Source organism: Poecilia mexicana, unplaced genomic scaffold (genome assembly GCF_051168715.1).
Source record: "Poecilia mexicana isolate PSO_F unplaced genomic scaffold, ASM5116871v1 scaffold_16, whole genome shotgun sequence".
Classification (NCBI taxonomy): Eukaryota; Metazoa; Chordata; class Actinopteri; order Cyprinodontiformes; family Poeciliidae; genus Poecilia; species Poecilia mexicana.
The window spans coordinates 17,900,155-17,918,947 of record NW_028263385.1 but is presented as its reverse complement, the minus strand read 5'-3'; the positions used below and the strand labels follow the sequence as shown (position 1 = coordinate 17,918,947).

Below are 18,793 nucleotides of genomic sequence, written 5' to 3'. Positions count from 1 at the left end.
TCAAGCTCCTTAAGTTTCCTTTAATATGTTATGCTTCCCTTTGGAGTGAATTATTTCCAGCCACAATGACTGCAGGTCAATTCAATTTTACATCTTTCCTTCACAATTTTCATGTTGCTTTTCCAGTCCTGCTGACACGCCTCATGGGCGCTTCGAACTAATTGAATGAGCTTATGCAGCAGATGATTCCACCCTTGGAAAGCGTCACATGTGACCGGGGGGGTCAGCGCCTGTTTACATTCAGTCTGAAAGCTTTTCCTCGGAAGATAATGCTTAGATATCTCGGTGCTCCACTCAGACGCATTAGCTGATGGCCTGTTGGTTGCTATACTGCGTTTAGTATTGACTTCAAGTCGGATTTCTGGGCTTTCACCAGTCTGATTCTCGTGATGTACAATAAGAGCTCTGAGAATTACATTTGGTGGAAGAGAAAGAGTGACTCTGAGCGAGAGGAGGAGTAATAAAGGCAGGCAGACACAAGAGGAGGGTCCGGGATGACAAATATCTTGCTGTCGAAAAATTAATTAGACATCATCAAGAGGTTTTTTTTTTTTCTGTCACGATTACAGAGTTATAGCAGAGTCCCCGCTTTGCTGTCAGGAACGCTCCACATCCCTCCGGCTACATCGCGTGTATTCACTGTCACTTTCTCTCCTTACAGAGATACTTCTCCCTGGACAAGGGGATCCTTAAATATGGCAAGAGCAGTGCTGATGTGAGTACATAATTATCGTGTAGTGTTGTCAGATAATACAGTCTTCTGCAGAAGTACTCACGGCCTCAGACTTTGGTGCGTCTCATTGAAATTTTCTTTGACGATCAAGAAAAGAATAAATAAATGTGAAAAGGAAGGACAAGGAGACTGAAAATTCCAAAATACAATTTGCCGTGTTGGGTCAATATGCTGTAACACGTCTTGTTGAAATTACAGCTGCAAGTCTGTCATTCAAACACACAAATATGACTTGATCTAGCACCGGGCTTCCTTTCCCTTCATTTTCATGATGCTGCTTGTTCTTTAATGTTATCTAAAAAATTTCTGAGGCCTCCATAAGACAGCTAAGTTCATACTGAGATTTCGTATGTAGGTAGAATCCAAATCTAATCAAATTCATTTGCCTTCTGAAGGGCAAGCGTTACATTTCAGAGAGGCAAATGCCCTGCCCTGGATTTTATTCAGGGATACCAGAAGAATTTGGGATCAAATACGAATATATCTCCCAACTTTTCAATGTTAATTTTTGATCAGTTTTGAGACCATGTATACTTTTGCTTCCACATCCAAAGGATGTTGTGCTTTGTGTTGGTATGCCACATGTTAAGAGATTTAAGAAACGTTCAAAGCAAAGTTTATTGTTCCCCAAAGAAGCAAATAAAAACATGCAGAATACTTACATGCATAGAATGTAATAATATTCATTAGTATGTGTGGCTGAAATGGGACAAAATGTGGTAAAATTGAAGAAGTAATACCATAAAGAACACTTTGTGCCTTCTGTAAATCTTCTCTTATACACATGAGAATCTTCACACAAAAGTCTTTAAGTTCCTCTCAGCCTCTTTATCATTGTGATGAATGATGTTGTGTGTTTTACTTACTCGAGTCGCTGTTGTTAAACCAGGCAGTAAGTCTGCCTCCATGAGCCAATAACGGGATTACTCTTTCGTTCTGAAACTGCACATCATCCTGCAGCGCTTGTTTAACAATCCATCAAATATGATTGTGATATTTTGTGCCGGTGCTGCCTCACAGATTGAGAAGGGGAAACTGCATGGCTGCATTGACGTGGGTCTCTCCGTCATGGCCATTAAGAAGAAGTCCAAGTGTATTGATCTTGACGCCGAGGAGAATATCTATCACCTGAAGGTAAACCAGCCAAGCCGATGAATACAATAACTCACCCAGGAGAACAGCATGGTTTCCTTTTGTTTTTTTTTGTTTTTTTTCTGTTCTTTTGGATTTTGGATTCCTTAACAGTAAAGACTTATGAATTTATTGTCTTGGTTGTGAGAGGAAATGTTGGCTGATAACTTCCTGCAGGCGTTTCCACCTCCTTGACCTTGTGTTTAACTCTGATGGCAGATTAAGTCACAGGAGCTGTTTGACGAATGGGTTTCCAAGCTGCGCCACCATCGGCTCTACCGGCAGAATGAGATTGCCATGTGCGCCAACGAGAAATCCTTCTTCTTCCCCATGTACCCCTCCCCCAACTCCCCTGGCATAGCTGAGGGACCCTCCTTGAGGAAGGTGCACCCGAGGACTACGCACAGCACGCAATTAGACTTATATTGACTGCTCAATGTAGAGAAAGATGTCCTGATAAGAGAAAGTTGTTTGTGCAGTAATTTAGAGTTTGCTTGCTGCTGCAGGTCATGTCTATACGGAGGCAGTCGTCGGTGCTTCCTGCGTCAGGATTCCCTTTGAGCGCCAACAGCCAGGTGAAAGTAGCTGCCTGGCTCCAGTCGTCAGATGACATGGACAAATGCTCTAAAGGTGAGACCGTGACCGCTGACATGTGTGAGCTCTGCAACACTAAAAGAAACTCCTAATTCCCCTGCTAAGTAGAACACCGCAAAAGTACTGCCTGTCAACCCAGTTTTTGAAATGCAAATGATGGTGAAACAACTCAGTTAATGCTCAGCTTTGAAGCACCGACGGCTCATATCTCCGTTTCCTTTTGTTCTAGTAATTATTATGTCTTGTGGTGTTAACAATGGCTGATTAAACTTGAGTTAGTAAATAATTCAACAGAACGACCTCAGTTCCTTTCACATTCTGTTACAAACTGTAGAGAAGGGAGAAAGTACAGTGAAATGAAATGAGATCTGGCTTGTGACTGCTACCACTCCATGTGATCTATTCTTCCCCCCCATGCAAGAAATTGTTTGCAATACTTGATAAATGCAGACAATTCAAGTGCAATGCAAAGCAGTGGTTGTGCCAGTAAACCAATCAGTACTAATAAAATCTATCATTTCTCAGCAAGGGACATCTAGTCAGAATTATGCCAAAAGCTTGATATCTCAGAAATCGTACATTTTGCTAAAGGAGTTTCAACCAAATATCATTGGGGATGTATGTAAAATTTGATTTGCATGTATAATTTTGAGGATTTTGTGGATTAGAGAAAATTCACAGCAACCTCAGGCATTTGTACATCTAAATCTTCTTAGCAATAACTTGTTGGAATTGTTCATAAAATGATTATTTCACAAAGAGGCTCAAAATAATTTGATAAAAGCCATAAATAGTATGCAGTATAGATGTTGCACAAGCAATATGTCTTGAAGTCTATTTAACGTCGTCTTAAGACTCCCCATGTTGTCTTTAGCACTAACAACGCTTATGTAAAATCTGACTTGCATATCAGATAAGACTGACTGAGTGGTGTTAGTGAACAAAGGAAGTCTGTAATTACAGCTGGAGTGTTTGTCTCAGTTTCCCGTCATTATAATTCTGTTGACATGCTTTATGAAGTTAAGCGCACTGTTTATTGAGAAGATATGATTTTCTAAATTAAGGAACTTTTTTGAAAACATCTCAAGCTGCTTAGCAATGCTTTTGTTTTCACAATACCAAAACTTTGCTAGAATATGCAGTGAGCAAAGGCTTGTCATTAATATTCCAGCACCGTTTTTGTTTGCTTTTGTCTTTAATTTTTTTCATGAACAACAATGTTCTTCTTTGAAAAACTAAAACTACTTTTTTTTTTGTCTGGTTATATTGTATTGTTCTTATTGGAAAAGATTTTGATCTCTATACCACTTTTGGGTTTTCAAAAGTGGCACCAAACCAGTGAATATCTTCCAGGGGGTATATGCTAACGTAGTATCCTGTGTTGTCGTTTTTATTATTATTTCCTTTTATTAGACTTAACAGTGTGTGAGGCCTACCTGCAGGAGCTGAACCACCTGATACAGAGCATGGAAGTTCTCCACCGCACTTATTCTGCTCCGTCTATTCAAGCACTACAGGTCGGGCTGTTTGCTTTAACCATTTAAAAACAGGTCTGATTGAAGCGACTGCAATACTAATACTGTAAAACACCACGACTTGTAATGTATTTAAAATAACTTCCTTGCGTTTTGTCAAGTTATCTGCTGCCAAATATAAAGACATTTTCCATTTAGCAAAGGTTGTTGAAACTGTCCTTTTCTTTTAAAAATAAACTTTATCCTCATTAGATTTTTCTTTTATCTTAACTAGACATCCACATTGGACAGTCCCAAAAAAGAAAAGAGACTTCAAAGAAAATGGCGCAATAAAAACGACAGTAAAGATGTCAAAACCACTCTGCAGGTAGCCAGAACGACAATAAAGTGTGACCAAACACCTGGTGTGAGTTTGTGAAATAGAAACGCTTTTCCGCAGGTACCAAGCTGCACCTCCTCTGGCTCGATCCGCCTTCACGCCTCCAACCCCAATCTCTCCACCGCCACACTCGGCAGCGACAAAGTCGACTCCGAATCCCTGGATTCGCAGTCCGACGTAGCAAAGCTGCAGGAGGACTTCTGCCGCGTTGCCACCAACTGTGAGTTAAAACTGTTGATTTATGGCAGAGTGTGAAGAGATGCTTGAGGAAAGCTTGCTGTAGATTGTCACGTGCTTTGGTCACTTTTGCCAAATCAGTCAGTCTTCTGCAACCTGTTGGGTCTGGTTATTATCTGGTTGTGAGAAGACCTTTGGATTGAAAGCCTATATAATTAATAACAACATCATTTTTATTTCTTGTTAAAATAAAGCCCTAAATTTATTCTAGATCTGAGTGGATATTGTATTTGTACTTTAAATAACATATTATGTTGTGTACATGGTGACATCACAGATTTTAGCATAGTGTCCCTCAGTAATTACACATGTGAGTTTGTAGTTTCCAATAAGGGATTTAAATACTTTTTGATTTAAAATAAATACACCAATCCCCTGCTTTGCTTTAACTGTTTAAGATTCTTGCAAACAAGGACAAGTTGCTTGTTATCATTCTGCCATCAGCTAAATTGCTTGTTAACTCAAATAAGAAATTGCTTGTTGACTCAAATAGGTCAAGTCGGTGTGTCATTTATACACCAACTTGACCTTTTGGCATTTAGATGTGCTGAAGATAAGTTTGTAGTTAAAATTAGAGAAGACATAGAAGTTAAATGACTTTAAATGAGGTGTTTTGTTTTTGGTGGTGCGACATTTCAGAAATTACTTATCTACGAGGATTTTCACAGAAAAACAATTTTCAAGGTTTACAGAGAATGTTTTAGCAAAGAAAACAATATCCACAGAGCCATAACTGTGCTGATAAAAATTCCTTGTTGGTGTCAGAGATCAGAGGAAAATGGATGTGAGATGTGAGAAAAGTAATAGTAGTATTAGTCAAAATAAAATAAAATGGTGGTCCCCAAAAATCCATAATGTTCAAAAGGATTTAGGATTTAATGTGTTTCAAATAATTCAGTTTTGCCTAGAAAGTCCAGGAAACGTCCTGTCCACTACCTCAGGGGATAATCATGACAGCGACTAGAAGTGATTTATCTTGACCGTGGTCCCAACTTGAATATTTCATGATGAAAAATCCATATGATGAACATGGAGTTGCATTACAACTTTCATCCACATCTGAGGAGGTTGCATATACTCCCATAAACGTTTTAATGATATTGTCAGTCGGGGGTCAGAGGAGCAGGAAGCTGCTTTCAACTGTTCTCATACTTTTATCTTGGACATAGATATCATGTCCATAATGTTCTTACTGAGCTCAGACTGCTCTCTCCTTTAGAACTTTCTCTGATCTGCATTCAGCCACACGGACACAATAATGCCGGGATATAAAGGAGCTTGATTGTTTAAAATTGGCCAAATGTGGACTGCTTTGTGCACTGAGAGCAGAGCATTCAGTCCGTCTCCAAAGGCTGACAGTGCTGTGTCCATTCCAGATCTCTGCCTTTCCCTGCATTTGTTCTCTCTGTCTGATGAAGAATACTCAGACCAAATAACCACTTTTTAGAAAATAGGTTCAGACTAAATGCCTACAGTGATACTGATCAAAATTAAGCACAAAGTTTGACACATTGGTGTAATGCAATGGCTCTAATGAACCTTTCCCCACTGTTTTACCATCACAATTATATGTCTTTATTGTGTGATAGTTATTTCAACAGATTTTTGTTTACCATCGGGTCCTGACCCCTGACGTTGGACAAAATATTGATTTTGCTTTCTGTTAAAAAGCAAAATATATATTAACCTCTTAGGTTAATATAAATATTAACCTAAGGCCAAGCTTTCTGCGGTCTTTGTAACATTATATTTAAATAATATTACTGCAGTTTTGCTCTCGTTATCCACTTCAATTCAGCAAATGTGCTGTGCCCTGTGGCTCAGAAAGCCGGTTCTATTATCATCATGATTTAATGTAGGAAACTGCTGTTTAAAATGAAAGCCTCATCTTTTTTAAAGTTATTAAGTCAAGCCTCTGTTTGCAAATGATTACATTTTTCTATCATGTGGGGAAAAAAACAAACTGATTGCCATGTCTGCTTTCTATCGTTTTCGAGTCAGTTTCTGCTGAAGCAAGGCAGTGATTTGTAAGCTTTGTGTTGGAGAAGTGAGAGCCGTTAGACAATATCCACTGACACCTGCCTTGTGCAACGACTGCTTTGAGAAGCAACCACTTGAATTTAGCAGTTTCATTAGATTTACTGCTGAACAGCAGAGCTGCGCTGTCTCAGAGGAGGACTACAAGTAGCTTCTTAGCATTTATAGAGAAATATGAATATGAATTTGCTGTGGTGCAAGTCAAAACAGATTTCTCCAAGAGAAGCCTGTTGATTCATCTCTCTCAGAGGCAATTCTGAAAACCAGTGTATTTTGTAAATACAACAAAAAGATGTTGTCCCACCAAAATTATGAAAATAGTTCACCCTAAAGATCTATTTTTACGGACGTTGTATATATAAGTCTATCATTGATACTTAAATTGGTAGCATATGCTGATAACAGGTACAACACATTGACTAAAAACTGTAAATTTACTTTAAATATTAAGTGTAGACAAAGGAGGAAGTTTCACGTCTAATTATATTTGATTAAATCAAGGTATGTTTTGTAGTTCATTCTAAATTGTAAAACATTGATTTTGTAGCTGTATATTAAAATAAATGCAATGTTGGTCTCCTTGATGGTTGTAAGAATAAGAACAGACACAATCATATATGTGGTACTTATTTATCATTTTAACAAGTTTGAACAATAATTGATTTTTCATTGTATTGTTTGCATCCCTCAGCGGGGATCTTTCACCATCACCACTATTTATTGGAAGTGATGTAATACGATGGGACCCGTTTAGCATGACTGCCAGATTGGTTGCTTGCACAGTGTTTGGTGACGGGCAAGCAACCAATCTGGCAACCTCAAGATAAAACCTCTATCAAGATGAAGCAACCTCCATCTTGATAGAGGTTTTGTCAAGATGGTCAGACAGCAGAACCGCTGTTTCACTGTCTGCGTAAAAGTGTTTCCAGACGAATTACAGAGTCGGTCAAAACCAAAAGTACAGCCTTGTCTTACATGTTTGTGTCCAAGAGAGGTGTGTATTGGGTTTGTAGTAGGCATGTGGTCATAATATAATGACTGATACATTTTTAAAAAATCAATAAAAGGAGAAATTTACAACATAACATAAATTTGACAACTCAACATTGTTCGAGGAGAGGATTACTCCGTCTAACAAGTGGTCACTAACCTCAAGCATCATTATTCTTTGTTTTGCAAAATAAGTTTGCAGACTGTTGAATGAGTGTCCAAAAATACTCTGCACAGTGGGGAGTGACATGGTTTAACTGAAGAAAATAATCCAATCTTCCTGTTTAACCATAATTAAGTGACTGTCTGTTATGTTCAAATACATTAGATGTCCACGGTTCTGAGATCGTGTCAAAAAAGGGGTTCATGTTTGAATCTTTTCTCATTGCTTCAGTGCACACAACCATGAAATCCGTACTGAGCTCGCTGACATCAGAGAGGGAGAGACTGAAGCAGTGTCTGGATCACGACTCGTACCCTCCAACCTCACCCCAAGTCGTCAATCTGAAGAACACCCTGGCGGCGGTAGGTAAAGTGGCGGCGGCTCATTCACTCTCTCTCTCTCAGCCGGCGGAAGTGGCTTAGGTGTTTCACCCTCTTTCTGCTTCCCCCCCTCCTCACACTGCATGTCCTCCCACACCTCCTGTTAGACGTGATACATTGATGAGCCTTTTAGCGGGATTGCTGTACAGCCTCATAATACGATGTCTGCCCACCCGAATAAGACCGGATTCATTCAACATTATTGTGTCCTGTAGTTGCTGCCTCCCACCTGGAGGCTTTTTCTGTTTTCTGTTTATAGCGTCACGCAATTATTGGCACGCAATCAGTGAGTAAATGTGTTGGCACAAGGCACAAATAAATTCTCACGTGGGGTAAGGAATGTCTTCGTTTATTGGCCACATTAAAATGTTGGTGTTTATTGTGCCAACTATTTTCTTTTTTTCCCCTGATCCCTTCACATCTGTTTTAAACCAGTGGAGCGTAATAGATTTGCAATTTGAAAAAAAAAAAAAAAAAAAAAGACATGTTGGAAAGCACTTCTGCTGTTTTCAACATAGTTTGGATTGGGTGTGTGTGCATAAACGTTGTTTACACCGATTATTTTTCCAGGCTTTAGCGCAGAACTCTGAGCTGAGAGAGCGCCTGAACAAGATTCATGCCGAGTCCCAGATCGTAGAGCCCTCACTAATAAATCTCCCTGCCCCTGTGCAGGTGGGTGCAGGAATGCAGCGACTTGGTTTCTACCCCATCCCATCATTATTACTAATCTCCCTTTTTTTGAGTTTCACCCATATCAGTGAACTCCCTCTCCACTCCTTACACTCAGCAATAAGGATTTAAAAAAAATACAAGTTGCATGTTAAGTTTCTTTCTTTCTTTTTTTTTCACTGTGTACAAATCATTACAGCTTGAAAAAAGACCTCAAACTCCCCATTGTCTACTAAAGTAAACCTTTTTGTTGTTTAATCAGGTTTGCAGACAGTGGGAGCTGATTCTGTTCGTTGTATCCCTTGAAAATTATCAAAGGAACAAAAGGAAATGAGAACACCTCTTTTGGGATTAAGTCCAGGTTAATTAACCAGTTTTAGAAATAATACAGGGTAATGCAGATCTAATCTCACTATCCTTCCTCACCTCTGTATATATCAAGTTTTGTCATTATTATCCTATTTTAATAAATTCAGGCCATTTCATTAAAAAAAATACTTTACCTAATGTTGTCTAGAATCAGAGTCAAGCTTTTTTTTTTTTTGCCGAGTATGTTCACGCATACAAGGAATTTGTCCTTGGTTACAGAAGCTCACACTGTACAGACTGACAACAATGCACAGTAGACACACATGCAATCTAACACACTCACACACGCATACAAAACCCTACATACATGTAAACCTTAATACCTTAAAACATTAAAATGCCAGTGAGAAAAGTGTTCTAATGAAGATGGTGTCGTTTATTATAATGTCCAGAAGTGACCAAAAAGAAAATGATTACGAGTCAGACCACACAGATGACAGGTGATCGTGTTAAAAACATGAACTTTGAACAATCTTATTTAATTTCTTTCATTAAAAAGAGAAAAAGTGCAATAGTGTTGCTGCAACGGAATATTAAAAGTTCTGAAATGAGACAAAACTCTTGTGAGACCTTTGAGATTCAGCACCAAAACTCCACTTCCCTGCAAAAAGAAATCTGTGAAACTAAATTATTCATCATAGTTTTACTAACCATTTCTGTTCGTAAAACTCCATGGTTTTCTGTGTCAACCTTCAACTTTAGCTTAATATTTTTTTTTCTAATTTATTCCAAAGACGAAATCCAATCAACTCATAGAGCATGTTGTGATAGACGACGCTTGATATCAGTGTTTTTCATTATCCTGCATGCCAAACGTACATCTTTTTACATATTTACTGTAATACAAACCCTCCATATTTATTGGCACCCTTGGTTAAGATGCGAAGTTGATGTAGGGTACTTCTTGTCCCACTCGTCCTTTTTTAACACAAGCCAGGTGCTTGTTTCTGAAATTTCCAGATCTAACCTGACTAGATGGTTTCAGCTGAAGTCCCAGTAGCGCTTTAAAAATTTCATGAAGGAAATTATTTTTTAACGTGAAGGTAGTACTGTTATCAAACGCATAGAGTGAGGTTCTGCTGCTGCAGTAGAAGATGAGCCTGTTTTACGAAGGTTTACCACAAGTGTCAATCGATGTGGAAGGTGTTGTGTGTCCTAAACCAGTGTTTCCCAACCCTGGTCCTCAAGGCACATTGTCCTACATGGTTTAGAGGTTTCCCTGCTTTAATGTGCCTGATTCAGCTGATTGCAGTTCAGCAAACGCCTGTTAATCAGTCATCGATTGATTTTTCATTGTATTGTCATCGATCAGCTGGACTGAAGCAAGGAAATACCTAAAACATGCCGGGCAGTGTTCCTTGAGGACCAGGGTTGGGAAACACTGTCCTAAACAACTGGAGTTTTGATTTGCTTTTTTCTCGTTCTTATTATGACTATGACTGTCGCTCCTTTCAGAAGCAGGACTCAGCAGAAGACCCTCATCCTCTTGTGCACCAGGTTTCCAATGAGAGCAGAGCTTCAGTTGCAGAGTCTTTGTCAGAGTTCTTTGACGCACAAGAGGTTCTCTTGTCGGCTAGCTCCTCTGAAAATGAGGTAAGTTTGGTTGGTAAACTGAACAATCCCGTGTGGCGTTGCGCCTCACAGTCGGGTCTGGGTAATGAAATGAGGATTACTTTTGGCATTCAGAGACATTTTTTTTCCTCTTTGCAGAAATATCTCGGTGCATTGCAGCAATTCTTCAGCAATAATTTATTTGTTTTTGCAGAGAAAAACAAGTACACTGAAGAGAAATATTACAGATTTTTGACATTTGATGTACTACTTCAACACTACTTTTTAAAGGAGCACTTGCCAATTAATGGTTATATTGCATAGAGGAAGATGTAGGATTTCAATAAGCATTTAAATGTTTTCTAACCTTGTATCTGCTCCTCATACTTCATACTAGCATGGCAGCTTGAGCAGCAGAAATGTGAAAATAGAGGTTAATTACTTTCATCTAAAAATACAGCGAGGCGAGCTGCAGCTCTGCCACTGTGTGCTCAGAGAGCCTTCATCTCAACTTATTAAAACCAGTGCTGACATGACAGGATGCTGAAAGAGACCTGTCCACATCCTTTGTGCAAGTATGTCAGCTGTCTGCTATCTGAGGTCTCCATGTCCTTTCCTTTAGGCGTCAGACGATGACTCATACATCAGTGACATTAGTGACAACGTTTCGATGGACAATTTCAGCAACGAGACAGAGAGTGAAAAACCTAACTCAGGTAATTGTCGCTGTGAAGGTCCAAAGGTAAATTTGGTGAAAAAAAAAAAAAAAACTTTGGTAAATGGCTTCTCCCTCTCTGAGAGCCTTTCGCCTACAAGCTTTATCCGTCTTATTCTTCCGATGCAGGTTCTGTGGAAGAAGGCTCTGCCCTTTGTACACGTAGATCCTGTCTGCCCACGCCCAGCCCTACCAACAGCACAGTCAGCCTGTGGAACATCCTGAGAAACAACATAGGCAAAGATTTATCCAAGGTGACGATGCCTGTGCATCTTAACGAGCCCCTCAACGCCCTGCAGAGACTCTGTGAGGAGCTGGACAACAGCGAGCTGCTGGACAGAGCTGCTATCACACAGGACCCCTTTGAACGAATGGTGAGATAGGAAATTGGCCCTTTTGCTTTGGGATTAGTTTTTTTTTTGTCTTCTGCTAAAGGGGTAGTATTATGTATTTTCTAGGCACATGATTCCATTTTATAGCACAATGTTCAGTTGTTATAAAAAATACTCCACATATCAAAAAAGATTTAAAAGAAATTTGACTTTGTAAATTAAGGCCTTGAAGTTGGGCCTCTTTTAAAAATTCCTTTTCTTTCTGACACTCCTCCTTCTGGAAGTCATCGCAACATTGCTCCTCTGTTAAGCCTTTAATATCGTTTAGTATGGTGTGATGAGCTCAGCAGCTGGACAATTCCCTCAGGTTTTTGCTAATTGCAAAACCTGATTTGCAATTAGCCGCCAGCTCCTTCGAACTGCTGGCGCTAGTTTGAAGGTGAGGCAGAAGCTCAGCTTGGAAACTAAAGCTCTGAGGAGACGCCGCGTCCTCAAAGGCTGCCCTTTTAGGAAAAAGTGCTCACTTTAAATATTCTTTGTCGGTCAGTAAATATTTTTTTTTTACTGAGGATAGCACATATTTCGTGTATGTTTTTCTTAAAGGAAGAAACTTTACATATTGAAATTTGTGTGAGACCTTTGCAACCAAAATCTGCGATGATGCTGACAGTATCATGCATAATTTTAAGAAATTGATTGTGCGTGGAGTAATATATTCAGTCTGCTGTACAATGCATGAGAAATTATACAAGTACATGGAGAGTAGGCTGCCACAAGTTGTGCATTGCAGGCTAAAAAATCTATAAGGAAAATCTATGTCGAAGCACAACAAATGCATAAAGAAAAATCCACTGAGACATCAACAAAGACTGTTTAGACGTCGCGTTAGTGAGGGAGTGTGCTCTGACTTTAAACGATGAGGTGGAGCAGGCATCGGTGACTTTTCAGCTCCAGTATTTATTGCAGTACTATCTGATCCAGCAATAATTTCCCACCAGTGTTAGTGGACACTAAGGCAAGATGAACAATATTCACAGGATAGTTTGAATCTGACATAAAGATTACCACACGCGCACACACTTCTAACCGTTCTGGTTTCTGTTTGTGTAGATTTATATCGCCACATTTGTTGTGTCGGGATACGCTTCCAGCTTCTACAGGACTGGAGGAAAACCTTTCAATCCTGTTCTGGGAGAGACGTACGAATGCGACCGTCCAGACAAAGGCTTTCGGTTTGTCAGTGAGCAGGTAGGATTGCTTTCGGTTCATTTGTCAGCTCTGCAGTCTGAGGCAACCAGTCCCACCTGAATGAACAATGTTATGTGTGCGACACGTTAGAGACATGTGTTGTGTTTTCCCCTACAACGTCAGGTCAGCCATCACCCGCCTATTTCAGCTTGCCATGCAGAATCTAAAAACTTTGTTTTCTGGCAAGGTAAGTGAATACTGTGCTTGTTTTTCTTTTTTTTTCTTCTTCTTTTTATTCATTCCCAACCTGCGTAGGATCGATGGTAATTTGTTAAACCGCTTTCTTTAGATGTGAGGTGTAAGAACAAATTCTGGGGAAAATCCATGGAGATTGTTCCTGTGGGTACCACTCATGTCATGCTGCCACGGTAAGTCTGTTTGTTGATTATCACAAGCATTGACTCAACCTTTTTTTATCCTCCCTCTAACACTAACTACAGCGAAAAAAAAAAAAATCCCGCAATAAATCCTACTGCAGTTCTGACCTTGTATTTTTCCTCTACGTTTTTGCTTTATTTCCTTCGACCATTAGTCGCAGTGCATTTCAGTTTGTTTAGGACATGTATTGGTTTTTAAAGCTGTGATCGCAATATAAATGTGGATAACAATGTCTACAATAGATTAAAAAAAATACCCAAGAAATAAATTAAGACAGCCGTTTTGTCACTTACAATACATACTAAAGATTTGTTAGCTGCAAATCTTTATGTGGACATTCTTGCACAAAAAGAATCCAAGAGTGACAGTTGTAATGACATTGTTGTGATTGCTCACTGTAGATTTGGGGATCACTATGAATGGAACAAGGTGACGTCCTGCATCCACAACATCCTCAGTGGTCAGCGCTGGATCGAGCACTATGGGGAGGTCTCAATCAGAAACTCCAACAGCAACGTTTGCCAATGCAAGATCACTTTTATCAAGGTGATGGAAACAATTGAAAGCATTCAGAGTGAAGTTTTGCACTTTTTTTTCATTACTGTCATTAACACTCCTCTGGTAACGGATGTACATCGTAAATATGTATTTAGAACGTTTTTGTTTTACTATCTGTGTGTAAAAAAAAAAAAAACACTTGTTCAAATATGGTTTGCAGCCCAAAACATTATGAATGTGATTTTTTTTTTGTCATCGCCCTAGTGTTTTCATTGTTAGTCACTTGAAAAACATTTGTATGCTTTTTTTTTTACACAAAATAACTCATTTGCTTTTACAATCTGTTAGAAGAAAGAATGGCCATCCTGATTATAAAAGAAATCAGACATTCAGCTTAGTTAAAGGGCTTCCTTTAATACTTTTAATTTTTATAGAAAGTTTCAAAAGAACTCAAAAAGTCATTCACCTTTGTGCCAAGTAATAAATTACTTCAAACTACTTCATTTCTCTTTATTATGCTGAATATTCTCAAAAGCGGTTATGAATGCCGTCGTCTAATGTGCACATGCACACCTGGTTCTTGGGACATTGACCACAAAAATCAGCAGAATGATTATATAAAACTAGAAAGCAATCCCAAGAATTAAATGTGAAATGAGATATTGCAAATAAGAAATGTAGAGCAATGGCCAAAATCAGAAACAGTCAGGGAAAATCATATATTTCAAATTCTACAAAGCTCTTTTTGCATTTTCAAACCTTAATCTTCTAGTGGGTTTGCTGCCATGTGTGAAGGACAGGAATGAAGTCGGCTCCTATAAGTCTTAGTGCCACAGTTGTCAAGCAGAAAAAGGTCGACTGCTCCCTCCAGGTCCGGGGTCAGTTTCTGCCTCAAGCAGAGACTCTGAAGTATCTCTGTGTTTTGCTCACGAGTGACAGCCGGGTGGAAGATGGATGGATGTGTGACGCCTCATTTGCAGTCCAGGCGGTGCATCAAAAAGAACGGAATAAAAAAAAAGAGAAGCTCTTAATTTGCTAGTGAGTGTGCTCCTCCCTCTCAGATTTAACAGCAAAGGAAAACTTTAACTTCTCATACTTCCAAAACTTTGCCACAGTCAAAGAATACTAAGCGTCTAAATCACTTGTATGGTGATTCATAGAAAAATGAATACAAGTTTCTTAACCTTTCTCCATGTTAAACTGACATGCTTTGCTTGCAGTCATTTTAAATGAATAAATAAAAACAAACATTTTGCAGCCATAGAGAATCATTCGATTACGTAATGATTATAATAGTGTTGCAACAGCGTTTAAGCTTTGGGAATGATGCCACTTCTGCTAGTCTGAAATATTAATCCTGCTTAAGACCATAATGTTATTATTTATAGCATCATTCTCTTTCACCATATGTTTGTCCGTAAATTGAATGTTTTAGAGTAAATTCTGTTTCCCCTTCATTAGTGTCTGAACTAACCACACAGACGGTGCCCGTCATCTGCATCGCCCTGCATGTTTTTAAATTGCTGATATACATCAGCCTGCCCCAATAAGAGGAGCAGGGTGATGCTTCTTGCGTGTGCCACTTGAAAGACGTCCTAAAGCCGTGCAGGATAGCAAGTCGGGACATGTCAGAACTCATTATGCATCCTCGTTTCTCATCTCACACACTCCATCCCTGCTGCTACTCAAACACACACTGGATGGGGGGGAGGGAGGACTGTTTACACAATAGTATCATCTGCTGACGGGAAGAGGGCATTACCATGAGATGTCCATTCTCATCCATCCCCCGGCCGTCGCTTACTGGTGCCGTTTCTTTCAGGCCAGATACTGGAACTCGAGCGTAAATGAGGTGGAGGGGACCATTACGGATGTCAAAGGAAAGGTCGTCCACAGACTGTTTGGGAAGTGGCACGAAGCGGTTTACTGCGGAGACCCGCCGTCGGCTACCTGCATCTGGAGGGCAAGTATGTGTCTGCCATTTGTGCGTGCAATCAGCTCTTCTGGTTATTCCCCTGGTTAATGTGTCTCATTTCATTTTGGTCTAGGCCCAATGCCAATGAACTATGAGCAGTACTATGGCTTTACAAAGTTTGCAATTGAGCTAAATGAGCTGGAGCCCTCTTTGAAACAGCTGCTGCCCCCTACGGACACCAGACTACGAGTGGACCAGAGGTAAAAATAAGAGCTGCATGTGCCTGCATGTTAGCAGCAATTAAATGTGAGATACGGCTGCATTTCAGAGAATTGCTTTTATCAAATTTAATGTCTTGCAGCTAATGTAAACCTAGAATCCAGTTTCTATTAGAATTTGAATACTCCAAAACACAAATAAAAGAAGATTTGATACAGAAATATTATTTTATGACTACGTTATGGTTTTAAACAGATTGACTTATTGTTAAAGATAATGACCTTTACTAAAGACATTTAGCAAAGACTCACTGTGCTGAATTCATAAGGAGAGGTTGAATGGAAGGAAGACATTTGGTTGAAAAATGTGTGCAAACTAAAGGGATACCTGCGGTTTTGAGGGAATGTAAAGCAAAACTAGTCCAAGATTTTGTCAAGGTTGGGTCAATACTTTTAAGTCAGGGTCAGTGTCTGAGCTGCTTCATAGACCTCTTTTTTACATCAAATATCCTTTTATATGTAACAATCTAATTTTAGTGAAAATAACTTTTCGATTTTAGATTTTCATTTGCTGTCCTCAGTAATGTTGACAAAAATGCTTTAAATATCCCTTTAACTTAAGAGTGAGTATATATAATATTTTTTAAATTTAATTACTGACATAAATGGACAATTTAATAATATTTCACTAAGAATAGTTTAAAAACAGGGTACGAAAGATAATAATGTCACTTGACAATCAGGACTCTGAATCACATGCTCTTGAGAGTCAGAAAAGTGTGATCTTCTTCAACACATACTCAAAAATAACCACAGCAAAACCGATAAAAATAGCAAGCAGGTTGAGCAAGCTAATTTTAGCTCACATTTAAAAATGGATGCTTCAGATGTAACACCTCTGTCCTCAGGCAGCACAAGAAGAATAAACATTCATGATTTGGCCATCAAAATAAAAAAATAAAAGTCTCTAATTCAGTCCCTTCAGATGATTGGTTCTCTGGTTATATTATTAAATTATTGTACGGTAATGAGTCCCAAACAAAAAAAAAAAATCAGAGTGGAGATTAAATCTGGAAATTGAACATAAACGTTGAACCACGTTTGCATGATGAATGCGTGTGTCTCTGGCAGACTGCTGGAGGAGGGGGACTTGGAAGCAGCAGAAGAACAAAAGCAGAGGATTGAACAGCTGCAGAGAGACAGACGGAGAGTCCTGGAGGAGAACAACATGTCACATCAGCCTAAATTCTTCAGGTAGCACGAGTAGATACACTTACAGTTCAAGCGGAAAACTTTCATTATTCCGTGTTCTGTGCTGAATAGATTATTTTGGGCAATAAGGGGTGGATGCATCTTTCTTTTAGTGAAACCTAAACCAAGTTGCTATTTAAATTCACTTGTGAGATGGGATTGTTTTATAACACAGTGGTAATGCCGGTGTTTCATTTTGTTTTCAGTCAACATTGGTCATCAAGTTAAAAAGCCTTAATAACGCTGGTAACTAACCAGATAATAGGAAATGAAAAAGGTCCATATGAATGAAATCCACTCTGCCACTCAGGTATTTTATGGATCATTGACCAAACATAAACTTGCCATTTTCTTGAGAGCACTGCGAAGTAGGACCCCCTACATTTCTCTACAGCACATTCTACAGACACAACAGTCACCAACATAGCACCAAACACAATGTATAGACAATCTCTGTGTTTTCAGTGATACCATAGAAAGTAAGACGACTGAAACTCTTTTACTCAGAAACAAGCTTGGTCTTCAACACCAACGTCAGGTGACAGTCACTTGGTGTCAGATCCGTGCACAAAAGGAAAGGATAGTTGTTGTTCTGGAGGAAAGTTTTGATATAGAGTCCTGGATATTTTTGCCCAGGTCAGCGGTTCAGCTGTCATTGTTGCCTCAAGTTTTTTTTTGTTTTTTTTCCTGAGAAACATGAGAAACTGTGTTTGCAGCTCACTGATGAACCAGAAATGTCACAGACACAGATATCGACTTATTGAAGTCTGAAAATGTAACAAAAACAGATTACATACTTTTTTTCAATGCTGCGTGACATGTAAGAGATCTTCGCCCTTACTTGCTCTGCAGCGGGTTGCTAGGAGCTCCTGGCTGACTGCAGTGATGCAACAGAAGCGATATTATAGAGACCATTAAAATGTGTTGTTTTCCCGGCACAGATCTGGCGTTTATATTTAGTTTGTTATAATGCTTCACAATGAGAAGATTGGGGCTTTGGGAAGACCATTTCAGCAGCTTCACGTTAGCCCGATTCATCTAAATTAGTTTTTGGGGTTATCGTCCTATTGAAACACTCAGGTTTAATAATCTGATCCAAACTGTCACCCTCAGAGAAAAGGAAATTAATTGGGTATGGTACGTCCATGGACATGCCACAAACTGCTAAGACTCAGAGAGCAGCGAGCTGAAACGGAGACCAGAAGCCAGATGTATTCAGGAAAAGTGTTCTGTGAACAGTCAAGACAAGATTCAGCTGTTTGGTCACAATGACAAAAGGAAATGATTTCTATTTAAACTCATGCAAGCTCTCAAGTAAGGTGATGGTAGTATCATGATGGGGTTGTTTGCTTCTAGTGACACTGATGAGTTGTACAGAGTGGTGGAGTAATGGGGAGATCTAACTCTACAAATGTCAACGACGCAGTCATGTATCCCAGCAGGGCAAAAACACATCAAAACTGGATTTGGAATGGATGAAGGGTACGGCGAAATGCTTGGTCCGGAACCAGCAGATTTAAAATACATGTG

The 18,793-nt window shown here is 39.3% G+C and overlaps 1 protein-coding gene across 2 annotated transcripts in view; it reads left to right on the top strand.

The window, feature by feature from the left end:
* Window positions 1-18,793, top strand: part of osbpl3b (oxysterol binding protein-like 3b) — a 42,706-nt gene that overhangs the window by 22,551 nt on the left and 1,362 nt on the right. The window contains exons 4-22 of one of the 2 annotated variants that reach the window (XM_015004327.2): window positions 662-715; window positions 1,754-1,867; window positions 2,084-2,248; window positions 2,371-2,494; window positions 3,872-3,975; window positions 4,208-4,300; window positions 4,373-4,532; window positions 7,971-8,101; window positions 8,690-8,791; window positions 10,613-10,750; window positions 11,331-11,424; window positions 11,553-11,797; window positions 12,866-13,003; window positions 13,127-13,190; window positions 13,293-13,371; window positions 13,783-13,927; window positions 15,702-15,846; window positions 15,928-16,054; window positions 17,144-17,266. In XM_015004327.2, the coding sequence (XP_014859813.1) occupies window positions 662-715; window positions 1,754-1,867; window positions 2,084-2,248; window positions 2,371-2,494; window positions 3,872-3,975; window positions 4,208-4,300; window positions 4,373-4,532; window positions 7,971-8,101; window positions 8,690-8,791; window positions 10,613-10,750; window positions 11,331-11,424; window positions 11,553-11,797; window positions 12,866-13,003; window positions 13,127-13,190; window positions 13,293-13,371; window positions 13,783-13,927; window positions 15,702-15,846; window positions 15,928-16,054; window positions 17,144-17,266 (2,345 nt within the window). The remainder of the gene's footprint in view (window positions 1-661; window positions 716-1,753; window positions 1,868-2,083; window positions 2,249-2,370; window positions 2,495-3,871; window positions 3,976-4,207; window positions 4,301-4,372; window positions 4,533-7,970; window positions 8,102-8,689; window positions 8,792-10,612; window positions 10,751-11,330; window positions 11,425-11,552; window positions 11,798-12,865; window positions 13,004-13,126; window positions 13,191-13,292; window positions 13,372-13,782; window positions 13,928-15,701; window positions 15,847-15,927; window positions 16,055-17,143; window positions 17,267-18,793) is intronic. The other variant, XM_015004332.2, reaches the window with a different exon arrangement.